This window comes from Phalacrocorax aristotelis, chromosome 1, assembly GCF_949628215.1.
Source record: "Phalacrocorax aristotelis chromosome 1, bGulAri2.1, whole genome shotgun sequence".
Classification (NCBI taxonomy): Eukaryota; Metazoa; Chordata; class Aves; order Suliformes; family Phalacrocoracidae; genus Phalacrocorax; species Phalacrocorax aristotelis.
Genome location: NC_134276.1, coordinates 100463311 through 100473683, shown reverse-complemented (window position 1 = coordinate 100473683; position 10373 = coordinate 100463311). Strand labels below are relative to the sequence as shown.

Genomic DNA, 10373 nt, shown 5'->3' with positions numbered 1-10373 from the left:
TCAATCTGAATTGCCATGCTAGGCCAAGCTTATTTTATTACATACATTCTGCATTCTAAGTACTAATATGTTCATAATGTAAACATTAAGCATACAGAGTTAAAATTCAAGGCCACAATATTTTTGATTGTCCCTTTTTTTTGTGTCTTTGGTTGGCCGAGATCAACTCGTAGTGTATAAATGCATAAGTTATATAATAATTATATAAAAAGGAAAAAATAACATTGACTTGTATACTTCATTCTGACAAACGCACAGCGTTCGCGACTCAATAAAGAAAAACTGGCGCCCACCTAACAAAAATACTTAGATGATTTCTGATTTTGGCAGTCAGGGGTTGTCTCTTGCTTTAACCAATAGAAAACAAACTCCCTTAATAATGATGAGGTTCTAACGGGTAACTTTTAAATATCAAACACAATTCCAGTTTTACTTTTTTTTTTAAAAGAGATGCATATTCTGATTTCTCAATTCTTCTGCTTTTCCCTTTTTCCACTTTTTTGTATTACTACAAAATTAAGTCTGTTCCTCCTGTAATCCTGGGAATGGTATGATACTGAGCAATATGTTCCACAAGTCCAAACAAGTGTTTCTTCATAGTCCCAACGCTACTGAGTTTTCAGTCTTTTCAGTCTCTACTGGTAAAGAAGTTTCTTTTATCCCATTCTCACCACCTTTGTGCTCTTCTTTCTCCTTTCTGCTTCCTCTGTCAGGTGCAGGCCTCTGATCTACAATCATTCACTTGCCCTTTAACACATTCTCATTTCCAATGTTTGGCTCAGGGTTCCTGTAATACTGTCAAGGAATCTTAAAGTTTGGGTTATCTTCACAGTTTGAGTAGCTGATAACGCTCTGTTGAATGGAACGCATTTGATCTTAACGAAAACAATGCTGTTATATTCCAAATCAGCTTCCACACTAAATCAGTCTCTTTTGGTGATATGTTTTGATTTTTTAAATACAGGTAGGTTTTTTTCCTCCCCCCCCTTCCCCCCTCTTTTGTAATGATTCATATATGGTATGTTAGGTCACTATAGACTTATCCTTATATTGCTGTAGTATAGTCCCAGTTTTGCACTAGCAAGATATCAAACTTTACACATAAGCTTATCAACTTTTTAAGACCACTAGCTTTCGTAGGTTTTCCTTATCATTTCATGCCTTCACCTACAACAGTCTATTGTTGTTTGGTCCACAGAGTCGATGCCCATATACATTACATTTTAGTATCTTAATACTTCTTGAATACCTCTTTTAAACCCCTACTACAAAGAGTCTTTTTGACATCTATTTTTTAATGTGTTTTTTTTTTTTTCCCAGCCAAACCTTCACTTGTCTCTTTAGGCACTTTAATTCATGTACTCCAATAGAGTTCATTGCAATTCGTCAGGGACTGTATCCCAGCAAGAAGTGTCTTTGTTTGCTTTTTCTGGCATTTCTTTTTTTCCCCACTTAGTAGTAGGTGCCAAGATGAGAAGGCATATGAGCAGCTGGCAGCCTGGTATTGGGGTAGATACCTCCAGTTGGTGAATTCCAGTATGGATTAGGGGCAGCGAAAAAGCTGGACGATGTTACGGGCAAAGCAGGAGGGTGGGGAGCTACAAAGTTCATCTTCTGAGGATGCGCATGATAGGAGCTCATGTAGGGGAGGTCTGACGGGTATTTGTACATGGACGACTCTGGGGGGTGAGGCTGGAGAGCCTGAGCGATTCCGTGGAAATCAAATTTGTAGGCGTAGCGCTTACCATGAACCTTAGTCATAATATTTTTATCATAGTAGTAGCGAAGTGCACGGCTGAGTTTGTCATAGTTCATGTTAGGTTTGCTTTTCCGCTCCCCCCAGCGTCGAGCCACTTCATCGGGGTCGGTCATCTTGAACTCCCCGTTGGTGCCCTCCCAGGTGATGCAGCTGGAGTTGGAGCTGTCCGAGAGGAGCTCCAGCAGGAACTGCCATAGCTGTATCTGCCCACTCCCTGCAGGGGGAAACAAAATACAAATGTCAGGACTAGTGACTAATAATGTTAAGACATCAATTCTTCCAGGCTCTCACATAGGACCCTATTAGGAAATGTTGCAATGTCGGTTCCTTCTTACTCTTAACTAGTCCTATTTCTCCCAGCCCAGTTTCATGAAATCCTAAAGAGCAGAGATAATGGTAATGTGTCATGTTTTCCCTCATCTGAGTGGCAGAATGCCATTACATGGAGATTTCATAGTTACCTAATGTCATTCAGTGTAGACAATTGATGGGGAAATAATACAGCGCTCATTTAGGAAACTAATCTCTAAAGTTCAGGACAAACAGCTTTCACTTGCGTAACATTTCGCTTGTTCTCACAGCATTATGTTGCAACTAAATGTTCTCTGCTATGGAATAAGCCTACACAAAATGGAGAAGTTTAGAGAAAGCTGGACTCATGCCAAACCATATCATCCATTTGCAGCATTTGGGGAAATGCAGAACGGAAACTTATTAGCTTGCTGTTGCACTGCAGACAACCATAGGGCAAAACATTTGCAAGAACAGTGAAAAGGTCCATAAAATACATTCTTGTCATCGGTCTGTGTCAAAGAAGTTCAAATGACTATTGAAGTCAAGACTTAAAACGTTGGTTTTTTCTCCCTCCTCTGCCAATTTCATCTTAAAAAGAACATCATTGGTCTGCTGTCAGCTTTTCAGAAGTGTGTTGCCCAGTGTTACAGGAACAAAATTTGACCATTTTAGGCAATTGAAAGTAGATTTCAAAGGGCCTTGCCACTGATACTCATGTTAAAATCTTAGCATTTCTTAATAAAGCAGCACTGAAACGATGCAAAATACAGATGAAGCAGCTTGCAAGGCAATCTGTTTCACAAGCACAATGTCAGCAGAATTTGCCAACCAGCTTGTATGTGCTAATTTCTCAGTACATCTCTGACCAGGAATCGGTTGGGTTTCTTTTTTTTTTCCAAACCAGATATGTGGGTATAATAAACAAGCTTTTCTTTAGAAAGCTTATAGTAGCGAATTATAATATCAAGCTAGAGTAGCATCTGAAATCCATTAGCAGTTTATACTTCAGCACAACTGAAACCCATATTCGTTTAAATTATGTTTATCCAAACTGTCCTTAATGAATTTCTTCTGTTCCATTAACATGCATTAAGTAAACAAACAAACAAAAGAATCCATGGTATGAGCAAGGCATGCAAGTTTTAATACATGAAACATAACAAGAGGATTAGCCTTTGAAAATCAATAAACAGTTCGGCACTGGACAAAACACAAATTTTTGAATAAGCAATCCAACATATGTTCTAACATAAACACTTGCCTTCCAAATGTAATATAGAGTCCTATGAAAATAAATGGTTGCTGTCAATTTCCTTTTAATGAGAGAGTAATTCCACCAACTTATAAACACACAAAACATGTTAAAGCACAGGAATGATGGTGTGTAGGAACTCCATATCCAAATGTTAAAAAAGTATCCCAATCCAGAAGATGTTAGTGTCTTCCACAGTAATGAAGGCTACCAAATGGACACTTGACAAAATTGTAAAACCTGGGGTTTACGAACAAATTAAAGGGAGGTATGCCCCCACTTCCAGCTAAAATCAGTGTCATATGTAAACCCACACCCTTAGGCCATTCAGAAAATCTTATTCTTAATACTTACTTAATTGCTTTCCTATGCCATGAAAAGCTGTTTAGAAAGTAAGCTAATCTAGAACCGTGCTTGATGTCACTTGGGATAAAATGAAAAGAAATGAATCAGTATTTTATCAATTTCATACCTTGACAAGCCATACAATGGTTGTAAGAAGACCTGCAATGCGGAACTGTGCCCTGTGGGTGTTAAAGCAAGGGAAATAGGAAGTGGCACGTACAATGTCAATCAATTGTGGCAGATTATGAAGTTGATTATGGTGGTGTATGGCCACAATGTGCCCTGCAGACTCAGAGCAGCAACAGTGAAATCTGCACAGTTCACAATCAGTGTTATTAACTCACCAGGAAGGTTCCTCGTCTTTAGCTGAAATATGCTACAAGCCTCTGCTCACAATGCACCCCACTGCCGCCTTCTTAAAGTGGAAGAACATTTTTGAAATGTTCAGCCCAATTGTTGTTTGCAAATGGATTATGCTTTCCTGTTTTTTCCCTATATATATTTTTGCTGGTTTGGGTTCTTCATCCCGAAGTTTTTTATTTGTCAAGGTGCGTATGGCATTGTATTGTGGTTTAACAGAATCTGGGACACATAGGATGCAGACTGGTAAGAGACTCATGACCTCTGGAGGGGTACCTAGAGCAGATGGGATATTTTACATGGTTTAACAAAAACCCAATATTTAGTCAACTGAAGTGAACTCCTGTTGATATGAGGACTTTAAATACCTCTAATGAGGTATTTGGCTGACTAAATGTAACCATCTACTCTAGGATGATTTGAATATCTCTCTACAGAGCCATCATGGGAAATAAGACCTAGCTCATATGTAGGCACATACATTCAGATAGATGAGTTTATGTGTCTTAATCTGTGACCTCAGTCCCATCCTCGGGTAATTTAAAAACCTAATCCTGCAACACAGTGGGTATCATCAGCTCCCACTGAGTCATACTGAAGAGTGGTAAAATCAGTCACATCACCTTCCAGGTCTGGCCTTAAAGCTGAAGAGGGGACACTAGCAGTGAAGAGAAATCCTCTTAAATCAGCAAAATCCCTTCTCACCTGGATTTGCAAGTCGGCTGCTGGTCGGTCCAAGGATCTGATACGGATCTACAAAATTGTGAAAGAAAGGCTTTAAATCCTGTAACATGATGTCAAATATTCTAGGTGTTATTTTTAACCTTGTAAGGGGCAGTGTATGCTGCCTGATGGGACAGCAGGTCCAGCACTGGGGAAAGTGGTTCCTTTCTCTGTATCACAATATTTGCACGTTTTCCCTTAAAATTGGGTGTGAAAATGAACAATTGCAAGGATACACATTTGCCTTTTGTACTGTATTAGTGTGCACAAGCATATATTCAGACACACTGTAAATTTGGCCCAGAAGTATTCTGATTCCTACTTAAATAAAGTGCATGCACACACAGGCACCCTTTCGTACTATTGACCCTTGCAGCGTGCCAGGGCCCACAGGCACAGACAGCTAATGGGGTGAGAGTCCTCTCACACAGGACAGCAGCCTCTCTTCTTGTGAGGCCACATTTGTTTTCCCCGCACAACTGCCAACTCTATCTGTACCAAAAAAGCCTCCAGAAGAGGGCTGAGAATGCATGGTTGAACCCAGGCAATGTGGCTGCATCTGATCTTCTTTGTCACTGGAGTCCAGTGAGGGATCCCCTGTATTAACCTTGCAGCTAGGGTTTTCAGAAAAGCCTGTGTCAGCCACACAATGCCATGTTTTCCTCAAGGGATTCCCTCTGGAAATGAAACTTATTTTGCCCTGAATTGAAGTACAACAGGAAAAAGGGAAAGCTGCGACAGAAGTACCAAAGTCAAAGCAATGGGCTGCAAGCACAGCCTGGAGCCCCTCATTGAATGACCCTGTGGCTGGGCTGCCTCATCTCTGGACAGCTGCTCTCGAACAGCCGCCAGTTTTACAGCCAAGAAGATAATCAGGTTACATTCCTTATACTTTTAAGTAATCTATGCAGCTCACACACAGCCATTAAATGGTCCTAAGGACTTACATAAATCATCAGTATATTTCTTGAAAGATTCTCATGGTTGGAAGGCCAGATTAGATAAAATGCTATTTGGGCAAAAAGCAGTATAATACTTCCTAGGCAACATACATATAAGTTAACGAGATGTAGTTATGCACACAGTCTTATTTAGCTATAACAAAAAACAGAATAATGATTTGAAATCCATGTGATAAAAATGGGCTCAGAGTCTTCTGAGCTAAGAATATCCTCCAAATCTCTTTTATTTGCTCTTTTTACCCTTTTGGTGTTAACAAAAGCCATAACTGACTCAGAATCTCTGTAGTGCTTCCTAGCTACCTGTCCAAAACACAGACTAATTCACAATTAGGGATTAGGTCCCACCCCATGGATTAGCTGCTCTGAAAACACAAAATGCACCCATTTTGCAAAATCAGTAGTTTACAAACTCATAAACTTCTACTTTCTCCTCAGTTTCCCAATAGACTAAGAATCCTTCTGATTTTCCTGTTTAATTTCAGGACCCCAATTCAAACAGGTTTCTGTATGCTGTAATCCATTTTCCTTTCCTTTCCTTTGGAAAGGTCTTTGGACAACCTTACCTTCCACCTTTGTACCTAAACTGTACATTGGTAGTTTGTTTAACAGCCTTTTCACTCTGCAAGGTCGTCACTGCCATTAAACATTACTAAAAGCAATTTTCAGTGGCCATGGGAGCCTTCGTCTCAGATCCAGATGTAGAGCCAACTCATACACGTCTGTGGATTTAGTGGCCACACCAGCTGGAGATCTCATTAGTGATCTGAATCAGATGTTGCAGTTTGCTTCTGTTTTATAGGTGAGAGCTGTCCTTCTCATCATGTTCAACAAACCCTGTCACACCCAGGCATAATTCAAACACAATTACACCCACCTAACTGAGGACGCTGGTCTTCTGTTTTGGGAACTGTTGAGGATGATGGCTGAGTAGCTGTAAATGGAAAAACCCATGTAGTTATTTTTCCAGTTTGGAAGATGGTCACCAAGTCTGTGACAAATCACAGGCCTGGGACTCCTGCTGCTCATCACTCAATGATGGTCACACTAGGAATTAGCTTTATAAGACTGTATGGTCATGGACCTAATGAAACTTGAGTTCAAGGAAGGATGTGGCTGCCCCAGTGACGCCACCCACTATTACCTATACACAGCTCATAGGCTTTGCAGCCAAGCCACAGGTAAAAATTGCTGAGGAAGCTCCTATCAGTTCACTACAGAGTCTATCCAGGTTGCACCAGATGTGCATTAGGCCCACAGGCTAGACACATGCCGATGCTTTTTACCTTTTGACTGAGGACTGGGGTGGGTGTGACTCGTCCATGCTGATCTCCTGGCTTGCTCATAAGGCAAATCTGTGAAGGAAAAATACACTTATTCATGCAGATATGGTATAAAGTGTTTATGTCCATAAGCGGCACATTTCTAGGACACCCATTGGATTGGAAAAATTGCTGAAATTGGAAGGACACTCCTTGTTGATTTCTTTACTCGTTGTTGATATCTTTATTGTATTTATTGTCTTTAAATGTAACAGTACCATATCGCCCTCTGCATTGCTCTTTAGAGGTGTCTATTATTATGAGATGTCTGAACTGCACTGGAATAGCTGGTACAAACACTCTATAGAGTCCATAATTTCCAAAGGCTCAGAGTACTCCCTTTGGTCTCCTTCCTCTCAGCCCAGGACACCAAGGAATGACACACATGGACAATTTATGCTAGAGTCTTGTAGAAAAAGTCCCACAAGAGGTCAGACCTCAGATTAAGCATAAACTGTACAGTTCCCTCCCAATCTCAGCACGTAACAGTATTTTAAGAAGATTGACTTTAGTTGATTTAATGTACCATTCTTTGTTAGTCTGTCGCTGTCATCCCTTGAGACTGATCAAACTCAAATAGGTTGGGTTTGAGAGTTCCCTTTTCTGCCATCTGGTCATGGGCAGAGAGATGTGAGACAACAAAGTGTTGGGTTTGCCTTTGGAGATTCCTCTAAACCACTGTTGTATGTGTTTGCACCAACTCTCATTGCCATCACTCCCTTTATTATGCTCTCCCTGTGATATTACTCCTCATGCTTGCAAGTGCTTTCTTCCTCAGACACACCCTCTGGTCTCACTCTCATCATTCAGAATCCAACCTTTTGTTGGGATAATTGATTGCTGCGCTTTGCCAATTTCAGTTGTTTCTCTTCTACTAGCCATTTCAAATCATTAATAATTGTTTTCCCTTCACTTTCCCTTGCAGTCCCCTGTATCTGCACAGATCTTCAGAAACTTAACATGTGAAAACAGTGAACATGCTTAAATGTTAAACATATGTATGTACACATATTGTATGTCTTCCAGAAAGTGGATAGCTTTTTTCCTGCTTCGTTTATTTAAATATTCCTTTCTGCTTCTTGGGACAAGCTACTTAACTTTACATATCTAAATTTTCGTTTGCCTCTTCTTTCATTTACTCATTACCCCTACTTGATTTAAATGCTTTAACATAAAAAAATTAAGAAACTGAAATGTAAAAGCTTTCTTCATACAGTATATGTAGTAAGTTCAAATGTTTGGTTTACCCTTTGAAATCTTTTGCAGTTGCCTGTGCTTTCCTATGGCTGTCTTTAACGTACCAGCTAAAATTGCTGTCAAAATCAGAGATTTATGTGTAGCCTGTCCAGGATCTCAGGAAGGCATCAGTACCCACCTGGTAGAACTAAGTTGGTGTAGATGATCTTAACAGTGCTTGTGCTTTATCTTAGAAATGATGTTTGGAAATTAAACCAGTTTGGAAGAAAAAGAAACAGTCACAGGCTGGCTCTGTGTAAAACAGATGTATCTCTGTCCATTTCCAAGCACTATGAGTAGAAGTATCGAATGGAAATACAGTGTAATGTGAAATTCACAACCAAATTGCCTTTAATTTATTCAGTCTGTTTGGCCTGAGGAGCAGACTGGTACTACCAGCACTGTTGTCTCCCAGAATCTTACACTTCAAAAACTTTGTTTTGCTGAGATACGCAATTTATCTTTGTATTACATTTGAATAGCTAGTGCCTCTTTATCCCTGATTTCTTGAGAACTATTCTGCCGTCTTGTCCTTCAGAAACTCAGAGGAAATAATATAAATTGCAGAAGTGCTGATCTCTGAGCAGAATACTGGCATGCAGGTGAATCACTGTGACATGCAATGTCCTGGCCAGGTTGAGATCAACACTGGTATTAATTGTTGTAGTTAGAGACACCTCATGGCCTGGGGACGTTATCATTTGGCAAAAAAATTCAGAAGGACTCTGGTCATGTTTCCAGGGGTTTCTGAGTTCTCTCTGTACAGAGGGGGACAGGGCTTAGCTGTGGGCTGCTTGCATGTGTCTTGTGCAGTCCTGCCTTGCCTGGCCAGATGTCTACCTCTATGACAGCCTTGCCATTCTGGTGACATAAGGCAAACCTTTTGTTTTGCCCACTCGTTCCATTCTCTGCCCAGAGAGATAAAGACAAACAGGGAAAAAAGATCACATGGAAGGTATGTGCTTGTCATTAGGCTGTGCAACTCCTCCAACAATCTCTAGTGTTTCCTCCCCTCCCCTCCCCTCCCCTCCCCTCCTCTCCTCTCCTCTCCCTTCCCCTCCCCTCCCCTCCCCTCCCCTCTCCGCTCATCTCACCTTTTCTCGCCTATCCCTCTATCTATTTATAGGTCTCCAAATTATTAGACACCTGTACACTGAGAGGGATGTGTGATGTCGTGTGCTTGTACTCGGTAGCACTTGCAGTCTTAAAATATATTTGGTACAAATTTAGTACTGTGAGAAAACTGTTTTGCCTTTTAACTCAACACACCATGAGATGGTTTTCTGACTACGCCCTCTCCATTAAAAGAAAAATCCAGTTATCAGCCTTTCTTGAAATAGCGCAATATTCCAACTTCAGTATTGTGCCTTGATAAACATGTTGCTATCCTAGATAAGCAGATCTGTTCTTGTTCATGAGATATTAGTACAGCATGTTCTTATCTTGGACAGATCTTTGATGGGAATGCTCCTGTTTGATGAGACATGTAGACAAACCCATATTAGGTCTTCCTGAGCTCCGGATAGTTTCATTGTATTACTTTCAGCTTGCTGAAACCTCATGTTCTGTTGTAAAGGTGGCTGAAGAAATACGCCTTTGTCATTGCAGTTCATTACAACCCCTGCTCATTTCCTATTTTCTATTGTAGTGCCTTAACAATGGCAATGCTTAATTACTTTCTCCAGGATTGCATCCCAGAATTTGGCTGGTTCCCATTTAATATTATTTACTCCCCCTCCTCATTTTTGACCTTTTTCATGTCATCACGTGATTGTCCCTAGGGTCTGCTGTTGCATTCACATGAAGGGCACTTTGTTATGGAAAAGGTTATTTGCAGTCTAGTTGAAATGTGACATCTAACTAAACGAAAGCCATGGAATAAGCCAACAAAGTAGTTTATTGAGAGAAAACTGAATTTCTGCAAAAAAAATCCTTTTCTCTTTCTGAACGAAAATTCTGACTTTACAGATATTTGTCAGTTTTCAACTGTAAAAGATAAAATAAAATTATACTTTCAAAATTACATGATAGTTTGTTGTAGGAAATGTTTAGTTAGGACAAACCAGTTTACACAGAGGAACAGAGACAGCCTATATCCAAACTACAACTCCCACAAGGAATTA

At 40.2% G+C, this 10373-nt stretch overlaps 1 protein-coding gene across 6 annotated transcripts in view; it reads right to left on the bottom strand.

Annotated features, from left to right (window-relative positions):
- ERG (ETS transcription factor ERG) overlaps positions 1 to 10373 on the bottom strand; it is a 148197-nt gene continuing 137824 nt past the window's right edge. For all 6 annotated transcript variants that reach the window (XM_075099890.1, XM_075099907.1, XM_075099880.1 and 3 more), the window contains 4 exons: positions 6979 to 7047; positions 6570 to 6626; positions 4716 to 4763; positions 1 to 1973 (listed from right to left, as the gene is read on the bottom strand). In XM_075099890.1, coding sequence (XP_074955991.1) covers positions 1453 to 1973; positions 4716 to 4763; positions 6570 to 6626; positions 6979 to 7047 — 695 coding nt within the window. In that variant the 3' untranslated portion in view covers positions 1 to 1452. The remainder of the gene's footprint in view (positions 1974 to 4715; positions 4764 to 6569; positions 6627 to 6978; positions 7048 to 10373) is intronic.